The following is a 17,293-nucleotide window of genomic DNA, read 5'->3' as shown; positions in this document are numbered from 1 at the left end:
CCCATGGTATATTCTGTCTCACGACGCTTCAAATCTGCATAGGACTTCTGCTTATCAGAAGCTTTCAGTCGATCTCAAATCAAACGGACCTTGCCCTCAGTTTCTGAAATCAATTCCGGACCTAGAATACGTCACTCACCCAACTCAGTCCAGCATAAAGGAATGCGACACTTATGACAATACAGTGCCTCGTAAGGTGCCATATGTATTCTAGACTAGTAGCTGTTATTGTAAGCAAACTTTGCTAATGGCAAGTACTCCTCCCAATTGCCTCGGAAATCAATAACACAGCTCCTTAACATGTCCTCTAGTATCTGAATCACCCTCTCTGACTGACCATCTGTCTGAAGATGGAAAGTAGTACTGAAGTCTAATCTTGAACCCAGAGCCTCATGAAGCTTCTTCCAGAATCGAGACGTGAAACGAGGATCCCTATCAGAGATGACTGAGACAGGTACCCCATGTAGCCTCACTATTTAAAAAATGTAGAGTTTAGCTAGTTTTTGCAGAGAGAAGTCTGTCCTGATAGGAATGAAGTGAGCAGACTTGGTCAATTGATCCACGATGACCCATACAGAGTCCTTCTTAGTGGATGTTAGAGGCAACCCACTAACGAAGTCCATCGTTACTCGCTCCGATTTCCATAAGGGTATCTTTACCGGCTGCAGCAAACCCAAAGGTAACTGATGCTCAACCTTAACCCGCTGACAAGTCAAACAGCAAACAACGAAGTCAGTAACTTCATGCATCAACCCTAGCTACCAGTACAACTCTTATAGATCTCGGTACATTTTATTTCTATCTGCATACATAGCATAATAGGTACTATGCGCCTCCCTCGGAATCAACTGCCTTAAATCCCCATCATTCGGCACACAAATTCGATCGCAGAAACATAATACCCCATCACTATTAATCCCAAAATCAGTAGTAACACCACTCTTAACCTGACGAAAACGCAACTCAAGAGACTTATCCCCCAACTGTTTATCTCTAATTTGATTAATCCATGTCGGTCTAACTTGAAGTTCTGCCAATAGACTCCCATCGTTGAAAAGACTAAGTCTAGTGAACATCGCTCTCAGATCGGTTATGGCTCTACGGCTCAACGCATCGGCCACCACATTGGCCTTACTAGGATGGTACTTGATGGTGCAGTCAAAATCCTTAAGCAGCTCAACCCATTTACGCTGCCTAAGATTCAACTCTTTCTGGGTGAGGAGATATTTGAGGCTCTTGTGATCAGTGTAGATAGTACACTTCTCACTGTACAGATAGTGCCTCCAGATTTTCAGCACAAAGACTACCGCTGCCAACTCCAAATTGTGCGACAGATAATTAACCTCATGAGTCTTAAGCTGACGAGACGCATAAGCAACCACTTTTTCGCCTTGCATCAGAATACAACCCAAACCCACATGTGACGATCATCAGATACCACAAAATCTTTACTGGGCTCAGTCATGTCGGACAGAGTCCGAGTCGAGCACGATCGTAAGCTTATCAAAACTTTCCTGCTGCGCAACAGTCCAAATGAAAGGAACTCCCTTACGCAGCAGCTTAGTTATCGGAGCTGCAATCAAAGAGAACCCTTCTACGAAACGTCGGTAATACCCTGTAGGCTCCAGAAAGCTAATAATTTTAGACACATTCTTCGGTTGTTTCTAATCCAACACAGCCTCAATCTTACGAGGATCAACATGAATCCCCTTAGTAGAAACCACATGTCCCAAAAAGGCTACTTCTCGGAGCCAGAACTCGTACTTACTAAACTTTGCAAACAACTATTTCTCATGAAGAGTCTATAAAACTACTCTGAGATGCTCATCGTGTTCATTCTCAGACTTAGAATATGCCAAGATGTCGTCAATGAATACCACCATGAATTGGTCCAAATAGGGCTGGAACACTCGGTTTATCAAGTCCATAAATGCCACTGGTGCATTAGTCAACCCAAAGGGCATAACTAGGAACTCGTAATGTCCATAACAAGTCCTAAATGCCATCTTATGCACATCGGCCTCCTTAACTCTCAACTGATGATAACTCGACCACAGATTGATCTTAAAAAACATAGAAGCCCCTCTGAATTGGTCGAATAAGTCGCCTATTCTTGGAAGTGGGTATTTATTCTTGATTATTAGCTTATTCAGCTGTCGATAATCGATGCACATCCTCATTGTCCCATCTTTCTTTTTTACAAATAGAACAGGTGCTTCCCACGGAGACACACTAGGACTAATGAACCCATGATCTAACAGTTCCTGAATCTGGGCCTTAAGCTCTGTAAGCTCCTTCGATGCCATTCAATAAGTGGTGATAGACACCGGAGCTGTATCAGGAATCAACTCAATCCCAAACTCTACCTCTGGGCTCGGAGGCAACCCCGGTAGTTCTTCAGGAAATACATCTAGAAAGTCCCTCACAGTTCTAATGTCCTTAACCGAAAAGTCCCTAGAATCAGAAATACTGACGTAGGCCAAGAATGCCTCACACCCTTTCCTCACTAACTTTTTCGCCATCAGCGCAGAAATCACATTGGTCAAATAATCTCATTGTTCCCTAATCACGACCACCTTGTTGTCCTCCTCGGTCCTCAAGACAACCCTTTTCGTCTCACAATCCAGACTCACCCGATGTTTAACTAGCTAGTCTATTCCCAAAACCAGATCGAACTCCTCAAACGAAAGCTTTATTAGATTAGCCAAAAATACTGTCCCTTGGACCTCTAGCGGAACATCTCTATCCAATTTACTAACCCGAACTGATTGCCTCAAAGGACTTAACACAATTACCTCACTATCAGTACTCTCGAGTGGAATCCCCAAAGATTCAAACACAGTACAACACACATATGAGTGAGTAGAACCTATGTCTATCAGTGCAAAATAGGGTACATCAAATATTAAAAACGTACCCGTAATGACGTCCGGAGCATCTCGGTCCTCACGATGACATACAACATATACCAAAGTAGGTTGCATTGCCTCAGTCGGTTCGGCACCTTTGCCTGATGTTCTTTGCCCTCGACCCATGCCGTTACTATCCCTGGCCTAACCCCGGCCCCTAGGTGGATGCTGAACTACCCTTGGCGGCTATATAGTCTCAGTAATCGGAGCTTGCATCTGACTTGTTCTCAATGGACAGTCCCTAACACGATGCTTAGTCAACCTACATCTCAGACATGCCCCAGTAGTCCTCTAACACTCGCTCGGATGGCGTCTACCACAGTGCCCACAAAGTGCCATCACAGTAGGTGTAGCAGAAGGCCCAACTCTCACTGGCCCATCAAATCTAGCCTTTTTCTTAGGCCTTATCCTAGAATTCGAGGGCTCCAAATCCCTCTTAGTCTTTCCTCTGTCTCAGTTTTGGAACTCAGTGCGCTTTACCTCTTTGGCGATCTTTGCCTTTTCAACTAGAGTAGAAAAATCACGCTCCCTCTACGGAGCTATCAGAACTCATAAACTATCCCTGAGACAATCCTCAAATCAGACACAGCGCTCATACTCGGTCACCACCATGCCTCGTACATAACGACTCAATCTCAGGAACTCAGCCTCATACTCAGCCACTGAACGATCTCCCTGAGTGAGATTAAGGAACTCCCGCCTCCTAGTGTCAATATAATTGGCCCCCATATATTTACCTTGGAAGGCAGTCTTAAAGAAATTTCATGTCAGTCGGCCGGGTTGAGTTCCCTCCTTAACTGTCAACCACTACTGGTACGCTTCATCACGAAGTAGAAATACAGCCCCCTTAAGCTTCTACTCAGCAATAAAATCCAAGTCGTCCATAATTCTCTTCGAGGCTTCCATCCAATACTCAGCCATGTTAGGGGCGACTCCAGCAACACCTTTGAATAACTCAGCCCCATGGGACCAGAGTCGTTCTGTAACCAACCCTCAGCCTTCAGATCCAGTGTTGGGCCCAGCGACCCTCTCTAAAATACATAGCATGGCTTGAGATAGTGCGTCATTCCCAACTGCACGATCTCGAGACCCAGTCTCTGTCACAGGTGATACTGGTGTCTCACTAGTATCTAAGTTAGCCAGATTCCCAGATGATGAGGACCCCGCTTGAGCCCCTCTACGACCTCTGCCACGGCCTCTGGTACCCCGTCCACGAGTACCACATGCGCTCATGTAAATTTTGATCTGTATTAACAGTTTTATGCATTAGTTAACGATTCCAATATTTTATTAACAGATATTTTATGCAGTACAGTATCAGAATGTTCAGAGTCGGTTATCGCGAGTAGTAGTCTCACTACAGTTTTCAGTTTACACTACCTACAGTGTTTTCAGTGTAATATACTACCTAAAGTAGTTTCAGTATATTCTAATCATACTTTCAGACAATTCTAAACAGAGTTTCAGAAACTTACAGGATTGGCGCCAGAGACTCGGTGTACCACATACTTATTCCAAAAATATTTCAAATTATTTACAAATCATTTATTAAAAACCAATCTTTTAAACACAAATCCACATCCGAGTTTTGCAACCTCACTCTGATACTACTAAATGTAACACCCCAAATCCGGCCTGGACATTATGGCCAAATCTGGAAATGTCACATGAGAGCATTTTTGAAACCGCATTGACCTTCAAATCGTTTCAATTATTAACTTTTACCTAGTTCGAAAAATCGTGTTTTGATTGATTTGATTTAAAATATTTCTTTCACGCAGAAGCTTTTGAAACCCAAATAATTTTTGAAAAACCATTTAAATTACGAAAAATCTTAGTTTATTTTAGGAAAACCATCTTTGTTGCGTTGCGGTTTATAAATCCTTAATCAACAATTCAAAATCCCAAATTAAAACCAAACAATCCCAAAGTCCATCATACATAAAATACCAACAAGAATTAAGCGATGTAACCGCAAAAACTGTAAATAAGCAGTTCGATAATGGTGGTCACCATTGAGCCCTCCATTGCACCGATCCGTCAAGTCTAGGGATTACCTACACAGATTAAACAGAAAAGGGTGAGTTTTCGCAAACTCAGTGTGTAATCCCCACAGGAAATATGCACAGTAGCAGAAGTCAGTCATATATCCAAATAACAGATAATCCGAGCCTAAGCCCTTTACAGAATCGGTGTGAACCTTAGTCCACTTAGATATAGAATCAGATACGAACTGGGCCTTAGCCCATCTCAGACATAACATGCATACAGAGCAAAATAATAGAATCATGTCCACCAGCCCTATACAGCAACTCCGTCCAACCCAACACACCATATGGGGATAAAATTGACCCACCCATCCTAACACACTGTGTTGTACCGAAATACGGAACATAATCAGATAATTGCAGTTATGCTACCAGATATCAGGCTTAAGAGCCTTTCAGAACACTTCCTCTATCATAACACCAACCCCACCCGATGCAATGCATCATACAAATATGGCATGCTATAATGCAGCTTACAGATCATACAATCAGTCAGATACACATGCTAAGAGTAACATGCTTAATACATACATCACATAATCAGATCACAGAATCAGGGGTCTAAGTAATGCTTACCTAGGTCATAGTTGACTTGGACAACTCGTGCAACCTTATAGATTATTCCAAAAAAATGGGCTCACACGCCCATGTGGCCTGCTCGGAGGGCCCACACGCTTGTGTGGCCCACACTGCCTAATTTGGCCTTGGCCGTGTGGATCACACGGCCTGGCCCAGAATCTCATATACCCGTGTGGTTCATCCGTGTGGGCCTACATGCTCGTGTGGCTCATATACCACCATTGGTCGAGCCCGTATGTCGCACACGGCCTCACCTGACCATCACACGGCCGTTTCACCTGCACACGGCCTGGCTCGTCAATCACACGGCCGTGCTGTGGCTTACAGCCTTGCACACGGCCTACCACACAGTCATGTGGCGTCAATAGAATCGTTTCTCGATTTTCGTCGATTCTCATTTTCTGTGTTTCTGAGTACACACCTAGTTCATTTTTAATGCGTAATCACTCTCAAAAAAACCCAAACCTATAATTGAACACGTTTTACTTAGTTAATTCTTTTAAACGATCGAATTGAACCAAAACCCCAAAAAAGATTAGACACTTTTCGAGCGTACAACCCTTACCTTGTGAACCACGGACGCTTCCCACTATGATTCAGCACTAGAACAGCCTTTCACACTAGATTTTCAACTGTCAAAATAGTTAACAAAAATCCCAATTATTATTTTAAAAACCAAAACTTCAAGGCACCAGAACCACTTACCAAATTTGCGACGACAACGCAGAAGATCCGAAGGCAAATTGAGAACAAAATAGAACAGAACTAGGGAGAGAAAGATGGGAATTTCGAAAAAGAGTCAAAAAGAAAAAACGGACAGGAGATTTTTGGGGAAAATAGAGGAGAATCGAAAACTGTATTTTTGGGAAAGAGATAATCAGAATATTTCCTGATAATCACCAAATCTCAACATCCCCCCACTAACTCCACTAACCCACTCCCGTCAGAATTTTAAATTTACTCAAACATCTACATGGCATCAAGCAAAAATAATTCCCCTCACTCACACAGGAATTCAAACTCCAAACCTCCAACACGCTAACATACATCTTAACCACTAGACTAGCAGACATATTCTAATGTGAAAATACAAATATTTAAAAATAAGCCTGCTAGACTAGAGTAAGGCTTAATTCCAAAAATTACCAAAATTTTCCAAATGCAAGGCTTGAACTTGGGACCTCTCACACACACCTAAAACACTTAACCACTGAAGCAGTTACACTTTTGTTTCAATGAATTACAGGAATATTTAAAAACTTAGGGCGTTACAATCCACCTAGACTTCACCTATTATCATGAATCTGAATTAAACGATTTATTCACTTGTGCCTTGATCCGTTAAAATTCTTAAATTATGTTAATATCTCTTTCAAGAGTAAGAACAATTGACTCTAGGTTGATTAATTGAAATCTCTTTCTAATTAGAACCCCTATTGTCGTATTAACTTGATCTTTGGATTCCCCTATTAGATTTGACTCTAATCTGGTAAATTTATGTCGTCTTATTTCTAGGATTGCATGCAACTCCACTCAATTATGCTAGATCTACTCTTAAACAAGGATTTTTGCTCCACCGAAATAAGCACATTAAACATGAATTAATATCTTGAAAATATTAAAACAAGAAATAAGCATACATAATTGAGAATAAGAATCAAGTACTTATCATATAAATTAGAAATCAAATAATAAGATTCATCATAGGTTTCATCCTTCCTAGGTATCTAGGAAATTTAGTTCATAATCCTAAATAGAAACATCTCAAAGTTAGGATGACCACAAGACATAAAGAAACTCAATAAAACTTCAAAAGAAATTAAACGGAGATCTTCGATCTTGAGGGAGATTCACTTCTGAGTTGATTTCGATGGTGTTCTTCGAGTGTTTTCTCCGGTCTTCTCTGATTGCCCTTTCTCTCTTCTTCTAATTGGTATTTATAGCCTTTAGAATGATCAGAAAGCCTAAAAATTAGGCTTTTCCGTGTATTTGGAAAGCAGTGTGTGAAATCGACACGAGCTGGCACATGGGCATATGGCCAGCCCGTGTGGCTCACACGGGCATGTGGCAACCCATGTGGATCTTGAAAACAACTCTTTTTGTCTGATTTTGGTTCATTTTTCGCTTCTTTCGCTTCCAAATTCTCTCTTAAGTCTAGAAACATGAATTTAAAAGATTAGGAGCATCAAATTTACTGATTTGCATAATTAATCATCCAAAAACGCATCAAGAGTGATATTAAAAAATGTTACTTTTATAGCTTATCAAAATACCATAATCTCTACATATTTGGGTGTAGTGTTAGGTATTTTGGAATCCGATACCGATTTCGTTATTCCAAATAATTTTGTGAAAAGCTATAACAAAATACCATCATCTCTCTTGTGTACCCAATGTCTTGTATCAAATAAAAAAATTCCTTGTGTATAACCAAATCTCAGACTAAATACCAAATTATTTTAATGATACAAAAATTACTAACCAAATTCCAAATTTTCTGGTCAATTCATCGTCATCGTCATCTTCCCTTAGGTGTTTCAATTTGCACACACACACAGACACACAAAAAAAAAAAGACCGTAAACCCAACTTTTACTTTACTATTGAGCAAACACTCTTCACTTCTTTTCTTTTTCGATTAAAAACCAAAATCCACAAAATTTTCCTTCTCCATTTTCAAAATGAGGTTGCTCACAATTCATGTATATTTCTTTATCCGTTGCAACATTGTGTATACTATATACCTTAGATATTTGTGTATTGCATTAGATGATTTTGTATCCTTTAGCAATTTTGTTATTTCATATGAATTTCTGGAAGCTATAACAAAAGACCATAATCTCTTGATATCACTGTATTACTTTAGGAGTTTTTGGTAAACGATAGAGATTTTGTTACTTCATATAAGTTTGTAATAAAATACCATCATCACTATCGGATACAAAATATCAAAACTTCTCGTGTAGAACCAAATCTCTTACCCTATACCAAATGATTTCTAAAGATACAAAAAAACTAACTAAATTCCATATTTCCTTTCGTTAAGAAATTTGTTACAACTTACACCAACATCTCTAACCATATAGGTACATACATATTGATAAATTAATCTTCTTCTATAAAATATCTCATACCAAAATCAAAATTACTTTTGCATAATCAAATCTCTAATTAAATACTAAAATGATTTCTAACCCATACCAAATTACCAACCAAATTCAAATTTTCATTTTGATTATAGTTGTAATCCATTATTATTTCTGCTTTCAATTAGACGTTATCTACAAATTTTGTTATGGATTTAAAAAGTTAATTTCTACTTTTTTAAAAAAAACTATATATATAGCATATTGAACTCCCACTTTTTAAAATATTTTTGAAATAAATTTAATTTTCTATTTTTTGTTATTTTATAATTATTAACAGAATTCTATATGTTTGATATATATTTGCAATTATATTTAAATATAGCAATTACAATTTCAAATACTTTTTAAAATTTTAATTTTAAAATGTTTTAACAATATTTCTCAAATAATACATTTAAAAAGTATTAATTTCCATTTAATTTACTTAAAACCTATATATAGCATATTTAAATCTCCAATTTTAAAATATTTTAAAATAAATTTAATTTACTATTTATTTGTCATATTTTAGAATTATTTAAAAATTCTATATGTTTAATAGTTTTTTGCAATTACATTTAAATATACTAAATACATTTTCAAATACGAAACTTTGATATGAAATTATTTAAAATGTTTTTAAATTGTAATTTAAAAGTCTCAAATCATATTTCATATCCTATTTTATTTCTGAACATATTTTGTTATAGATATACTTTTCTGATACATGAAAAGAATAATTGGTTCCAAATTGTCTTTGGAAGCTCACAAAAGAACTCATTTTAAGGAGCTCAGGTAAGACGGAATGAATGGAATAAAGTTGAATCTAAACAATGGGAATGCTTTCATGGACTGACACTTGTCAAACCAGGATTTGCAGCATTTAACAAAGGTCGAAGACATAAACGTAGATCTAGCAAGTAGGTGATTCTGTAACTCCAGCCATTCCCTGCCATGAGTATGATGAATCTATCTGCTCCAAGATATAGGTAGTAGAAATTTGAGATCCCAAGGATGCCAACTATTTCCACCATCATTTATCGCGTCAAATGAAACAGAAATCGAACCTTTCACTCGGAAAAAGCAACATTCATCACATTCACAATCCACCTTGGCCCACAAACCAATGTGAGTGTATGACACTGACATGCTGACAGCAAATTTCAGTTTAAGTTCATTTAACTTCAACAAGACAGAAGCAGTAGTCACCAATTAAATTGTCTAGTACAGAGGTTCTTTTATCACCAACAAACCAAAAATTGCAAAATCTGAGGTTTGTGATTTTGTCAACTTGCATCGCCACACAAGTTTGTTGGCAATTATTTCCCGCCCAATTCATACATGGTCAGCACAGAAGCTGTCTGCAATTATTGAAAATGGCTGGGTGAGGATGACAGTCATGGTTGCCTAGGTACTTCATACCTTCCGAACCAAGAGGATCAATGAGCTGTCCAAGTAATGTCTCAGCTATGATTTGTCATCATCTATCATCTGCAAGATGATGCCTGATGACTTTTCTTTAACTCGTACCAGGCTTTAAATTCAGAGCTTGAAAAGAAGGCCTCCAAATTAGTGATTTCATACTCTTCAGCCTACACAATGTAATTAAAATCCAAAATTAATATGGCCTAACATCATTAGCAAAAGAACAACGTCATGGTACCTTGGCTTGCAGATCTACTACTATTATATCAACATAGTTAAGCATTTGAGTTGATCCAGAAAGTATCTCTTCAAAGCGCATTGCATTATTCACAAGCTCCCTAAGAAGTACAAGGAGCAGTCCATGGTAGTCCTTCTTGAAGGTTATATATTGCCTGAAGCTCTGCAAAATACATCAGATTCTTCTCAGCCTCATTACGACAAACATATTTTGTTTTTTGAAGAATGAAAACAACCAACTTTTGGCCTTCAAAACATATCTAACAATCAACAATTCAACCAGAAGAGCATAAGCAAATTTCATTGTTGAATTCAGACAGCTTTTAGAGAATCAATTAAAGCTGTAAGATATTCGATTCCTCTCACAGCCTAGCCTATCAATAATAAATTGCTTTTAATTTAGAATTTATGCATTAGACAATCAGAAATTCTCGGGAAAAAACAATTAGCACATCTGGCAAATTGCATAAGAAAATCCAAGGGTTTGGATAGAGACAGAATTTAGATAGAAAGCAATAAAGTGAGCAATGCATCTTGTATGAAACTCTTAAAAAAGAGCTTATAAACCAAGTTCATGTAACAGAGAAATTCCCAGAGATTATAACTCCAAAATCAGTGAAAATTTAAATAATTAGGATCATAGCTTGATACGCAGCATCATAAGATAGCAAGGCATGAGATAATACTATATCAAATGGTGAATTCATTCATACATAAAGGAATAGACCTAAACACAACAAACTAGCAACTGTCAAACCATCAGAATAACGACATCAATGTATAAGCGCCATTCTTGAGAAATGCAGGCCATGAGAATACCATCTGCCCCAAATAATATATTGCCAAAATATAGAGGAAAAAAGTACAAAATACTTCATACCTATTCTGGACAAACATATAAGAGGGAAAAACATACTGCATTATGGCATTTTTTTTAAAGGTATTTCCGTATTTGCACCTTATGGAGAAAGTTCTTGAAAGAGAGTGAACCTCCGGTTATACCTTTCGTAGGGCTTTTTGAACCCCAAACTTCTGTGTTGAAATGAATGACTCAAGAAGGACCCGTATAGCCATGTCTACATCTTCTTCGGTGACATGCTGCCTAAGGTGCATCCTGGCATGTGCTTCAGACATCCTGATCATCGATTCAATATGCCTAACTGCAATAGGGACGCCTTGTCCACGCTACACAGACAATTAAGAAAGCATTAGGGCATTAAAGTAAAATCACTTTCAGATCACCAGCAAAATGAGAAAAGGAATCTTACAGAAGATTCTTTTCGCAAATCAGCATAAACTTTAGTAAGCTTGGCCATATCCTTTTCATGGAACCTTGGGAATACATTCAACTTGGCATAGGTTAAATATTTCCTTAGTAATTCTTGAGAAAGAATCTGCAATGCAAACGTAAAAATTCATATGATCATTTGAAGAACAAGGTCTAAAACGTACAAGCAGTTAGGATAATAGAACAGCCACTATGAACCTTTGAATCGGCTAGTCCAACAGGGGCTTGACTCTCTTCTTGGGATTCATTGAAGGCTTTGTCATCTATATTAGCACCCTTAGGTTGTGACCTGAAATGGCTGTCAACTACAAACTTTGCAAGCATTTCATCTGTTACAGGATCAACAACATCCTGCATTTGAAATCAAGTTTTTTACCTTAATCCTACTAAGGTCTGATAATAGAGCTTTGCAAAGAAAACTAAATATTGAGTAACGAAGGGAATAACCTTAACAACACAGAGGATGTCAAAACGAGAGACAATGGGATCTGTCAACTCAACATTTTGAGAAAAAGTTTTTGAGGAATCATATCTGCAAGCAAGCATGCGTATTAGTTTTATGAATTGATTCTTAACCAAAATAAGACATCCGGGAATCTAAAAAAGAAGATTCTATGTGAGAAGGATGAATGGGAATAAACAATTATTAGAAAACCAAACAAGACCAGTCATTTCAACTGGTTGAACCCAGTTTACATTAAACTGAATTACTGTCGAACTGATCAGAATTACATTGAAGTGGATTACGGAGAAGAAATGAAACAAAAGATACGGTAGAGCTAGGACAGTTATTGTATGAGGTTTACCCAATGCTAAATGCAGAGGTACATAGTAGATTGATATGAACATCATGAGCTGGCCTGCAATAAACCCAGTTTACATTAAACTGAATTACTGTCGAACTGACCAGAATTGCTAGAAAACCAGAAACCAGAAAAACGATTAAAAACCAGTAAACCGGGTTTTTTTTCTTTATCTAGTTAGGAAACCAAACTTTTGAGGTTTTATATGTTATGGGCCTTTTAACCCAATTTTAGAGAAATTTTACTTTGAACCGTTTGAGACGAAACCAGGAGTCCAGCCAATTCCAGTTTGGTTTTTTATTCATTGGGAATAATAAGGAAATGAATCCAAAGAGTGAAGAAATCCCGTTGTTGGTGCACCATATGGTCTTTGCATGATGCGCTAAACTCTAAACGACGAACCCATTGGCCAAATCATCATCTCATATATAAACCATCCATACCTTCCTCCAATTGGATTTGCAGCAGCAATGACCGAGCAACGAGCCTGGAGAGAAGTTACTATCCCAGCTTTTGATACGCTAATGCTTTGCTGCTCCATTGCTTCATGGATACTCACCCTGAATGCACAGATGTTCCAATAATTTTAAAGCTCAAGTAATCCCCTAAAAGAAAAAAAGTAATGCAAACGACGAAAGGTGTTTGCTGAAGTTATCTAATTATAGTGGCTAAATTTATGCCAGGCTTTCCCTTACCTGTCCTGATCATTCATTTTATCAAATTCGTCAATAAGACAAATCCCTTTGTCAGCTAAAACAAGGGCTCCTCCTTCAAGGGTCCACTCCCTGGTTACCGGATCCTTGTGCACTGCTGCTGTCAGCCCCACGGCAGAAGCCCCTTTGCCAGTGGTATAGACAGCTCTCTGCCCCGTCTTTTCAACATACCTTCAAATAAAAACCTTCAAGTTTCAAATCCATGTTCAAGATATCTGATTCAAACCAAAGAACTGAGAGAGCTAGAAGTAGTACATTTTCAAGATATCTGATTCATACTTAAGGAACTGTGATTTTGCTGTGCCTGGGTCACCTAGAAGTAGTACATTTATGTCTCCACGGAGTCTGTGTTTCCCTTCTACATTTTTCTCCTGGCCTCCAAACATAGCAAGAGTTATTGCAGTTTTTATGTCTTCATGCCCATAGATTGAGGGAGCAATGGACTTTATCATCTGAAAAGTGGATCATCAAGCATTCAAATTAGAAATTCACCAAAAGAGAGAACTCCAATATTCGTTACAGAACAAAGGGACAGTTCAGAATAAAATAACAGTATCATGAACGACGAACCCTCTCCTATTTGTGGATCCTTGGCCAACTTCTCAATGTCTTCCTTATCTTCCTGAGTGAGTTTGTAGGCAGAAAAGAGATCCTGTTTCTTTGCAACATAGTTTGCCTCAACCACAGTGGCAAAGACAGGAAATCCATTTTTTGTGTTCAATGACATATCAAAATTATTTGTGTAAATGCCTGTGACTTCCTGAAAAAGTGACATGGGACGCAAAACAAAAATTGGTGTTCCTGACAGAAGAAATAGGAACAAATCAAATATAGGAAGAAGATCCTACAATTTCTTCCCCAGGACGGGCACAGTCAATTAGATCATTGAGCAATATTACTTCCTTGTATCTTGGAAGCCTTCCAGCAGGCACAGTTCCTGGGCTTTCCTGAAGTGTGAGCTTCTGGTAGTTCCTGTATACTGTCTGCAACGAGGCAACAAAGAACATAGCGAAAAATGAAAACACGGATAATACTTTTAATTAGATGTTGGTTGGGACGAAATTTATTAAAAAACAAAGCCGCAGCTAAGATTAATCCAAACTTATTTGCAGTTCAGCAGGAGCTGTTTTGATTCTTAATAAGAAACAGAAGCTCAAAAACATTATCCAGCTTATAATCCTTTATTGTATAGAAAAACATACAGAAGTAACTACAGGTGCACCGGAAGGGAGCAAAAATTTACCTGCTCAATGTTGACAGTGAATGGGCCCTTCGATTGGCATTCGGGACAAGACCCAACCTTAACCTCTGAATATGAATTTTGAAAGAACGGTCCCAAAATTGATCCGCACTTGTTGCAATCATATTTTACCTGTTGCAATTGGGGAAAGACCCCAGATCGTCTAGTCACAACACCCCCAATACGAACCATGGTGTTCAAATGGATTTGCCTAGAAACGACAAAATGAGAAGTAAAAAACTGAAAAAATAGCAAAATAAAATTGTCAAATTGTGATATAAGAAAAGAAGAACATTCTACATTACCTAATATCACGAATTTGATCATAAATTGGAAGGTTTGTAATGCGGATATATATCTTCTGGTGGATTTTTTTGTAGTTTGGATGCAAATCAAAGACCACCCTTTGGGCAACATCTTCCATAACTTCTAGGACAGATTGAGGGGCATCAGCCAGCCAGATTGCGATATTAGGATGAACGGAAATGAACTGCTTGTAATCAATCTCCAAGCTGCACTTGTTGGCTGCAAAATGGAACAATGAATAGCGCATACAGCATATCAATTTGTCGCTTTTAATATTGATCAAATATTTTGTTTGTGCAGTTAGTTTTCAGAAACTACAGGTTAAGGATGAATAGATGCTTTACCTGACACCACCTCATTTATGAGGCGTACATATTCTACGTCCCCATGTCCATTTTTTGGGTTCACATATGCAAGTATGAAATCCCTGAACTTTTTGAATATGAAGCGACGCACTTCATCTCTAGTAACCCACTCTCTCAATGTTCCTTGGACACGGTACATCTCAAAGTCACCTTGATCATCACCTTCATCCTGAATACAACGAGGAAAGTTAGATGCCATTTGAAATGCCAACATTATTGAAGCTGAGGAGAGGTCTGAACCTCGTAAGGGTAATCATCGGTTCGATCAGTCATAGGAACATCGTCCCCTGAGTGGCCTTGCTGTGACCTTCCTGGTGAACTCCGCAAGCCATCAGTGTCGTCATAGCTTCTTGAGGCAGACGGAGGCCTTAAATCAGCCCTCTGTCGCTTAGAAGGCCTATAATTGTCATCATCTGTGTCTGCGGTCATCATTTCAACCCCGTATATTAACCACTTCGTATACAACAGAAAAAAAATATGGACCAGATAGAGAAAAAAAAATGGGAAGCCATGGAGCACTCTACCGACCCTGATCATGGAGAAGCTGAGGGAGCTTGCGGTTGGGGATGCGAGCATCACGGGCATCAAGCTCCAACTCGGCAGCCCTGCGATCCTGCATGATCTGATCCAAATCTCTCTCATCCTCCATCGATTCATCCAACCCCACTGATTCGTACTTGTCCTGCGCACCCATCTCCCTGTAATCATCCATGAACTTATCATTGTAGAGATCTTCCCCATCGTCTTCCTCTTCGCCCACCTCATCCGGCTCGTCTCTTATTACCTCAGGTTCCACCGCCGCCTCTTCCTCGTCCGATGAGTGGCTGCTGTCATGGGGCAACTGATCCGTGTTAAACCCTGCAGATGTCGGCGATTCTGGCGTCGACGGAACCGGATTTCCGGAATCTTCTCCAGCCATTCTTATGGATTCTCTTTGCCCGCTCAATCGTATCAAGAACGGAAGGCCATCTCTTAAGGCGCACAAATAAACGATAAAACCCTTCTTTTTGGCGCGAAGTTTTGGCGGCAAAATGGTGTACATGTCATTTAATACTTGTCGTATCCATTTTTATTTTTCTTTTTATTTCTCAGTTTGCTGGGCTTAGGTTCGGTTCCCATGTTTTTTTTTTAGATTAATATTATTATTCTATTTTACAAAATTAATTTGAATTCATAATAGGCTTAATGATAATGTTTATATGTTTTGGCAAAATTATATTAATTATATTAATTATATTGTTAAGTCTTTTTTTTGCCATCAATTTTATTCTTTTAAATTATTTTTAATGATTTGATGAAAATACCATTAAAAAGTTAACAGATGATATGAAATTTTATATGTCAAATATTTTTATTTAGATGTAATTTATTATTTAGATAATCTAATAAAATAATTACATGTAAAAATAATAAAATAAATAATTTATGAAGTTAAATAATAACTTTTAATTTAAAGGAAATAAACATAATTATCGAAAAAATATTGTAAAATGAATGCATACGTTTGTAATTATAATATTAAAAATATTCCACATTATCCATATTAGTTTTTAAGGATACTTTTGTCAAATCTATTAGAAAAATAGTTTAAAAAAGATTGATGATAAAAAAATTAAAAATTCAATTAAAGTCATTTTGACAAAATGTATGAACATTAGTAGCTAAATTTATCATTAAACCTTGATAATATGATACAATATCAATATAAAAATAAATCTCATTACCACATATTTTTAGGTTTCATTAGGTGATCTTTGTGATAATTTTAATCTATATTTCCGTTAAACCAAAACAAATAATAATAATAATAATAATAATAATAATAAATCAAAATTTTCAAAATTTCAAAATTTTCTCAAGTAACGTATGATTTTATTTATTTATTATATATGAGTTTTATAATAATTAGTTTTTTAATTCTACGTCCACTTAAACTTTTTAATTAACTTTTAAATAATATATTTTAATTATTGTAATTAATTTTTAATTCATTAATTGAATTTTTAAATATATTTAAAATATATTAACTTATTTAATAATTCAAAATAATAAATAAGAAATAAGAAATATTAAAATATTGATATTTTTAGATGTACGATTGTTGAAGCCGTAAAAAATAAAACCTACTTGAAAATGAACAATTAGTAGAAGGGAAAAGTATGGTCGAATCCACAAAGGTTGATAGAAATTGTATTCCTTCAACTAAAACAAATAAATTAAAGGAGAACGAGAGTTTTGTTTAAATAAAACGT

At 37.3% G+C, this 17,293-nt stretch overlaps 1 protein-coding gene across 1 annotated transcript; it reads right to left on the bottom strand.

Annotated features, from left to right (window-relative positions):
• Positions 1-9,732: 9,732 nt before the first annotated feature.
• On the bottom strand, positions 9,733-16,100 carry LOC108489880 (DNA replication licensing factor MCM2-like). The gene is given in 17 exon segments (XM_017794598.2): positions 9,733-10,184; positions 10,186-10,256; positions 10,328-10,489; positions 11,329-11,511; positions 11,595-11,720; positions 11,813-11,965; positions 12,062-12,146; positions 12,861-12,977; positions 13,113-13,301; positions 13,386-13,585; positions 13,702-13,890; positions 13,979-14,113; positions 14,374-14,581; positions 14,676-14,895; positions 15,021-15,210; positions 15,282-15,460; positions 15,570-16,100. Coding segments are annotated over 17 exon segments (2,961 nt in total). The 5' UTR covers positions 16,084-16,100; the 3' UTR covers positions 9,733-10,144.
• Between the last annotated feature and the right edge of the window lie 1,193 nt (positions 16,101-17,293).

This window comes from Gossypium arboreum, chromosome 3, assembly GCF_025698485.1.
Source record: "Gossypium arboreum isolate Shixiya-1 chromosome 3, ASM2569848v2, whole genome shotgun sequence".
Lineage (NCBI taxonomy): Eukaryota > Viridiplantae > Streptophyta > Magnoliopsida > Malvales > Malvaceae > Gossypium > Gossypium arboreum.
This window is presented reverse-complemented; position numbering and strand designations above follow the sequence as displayed.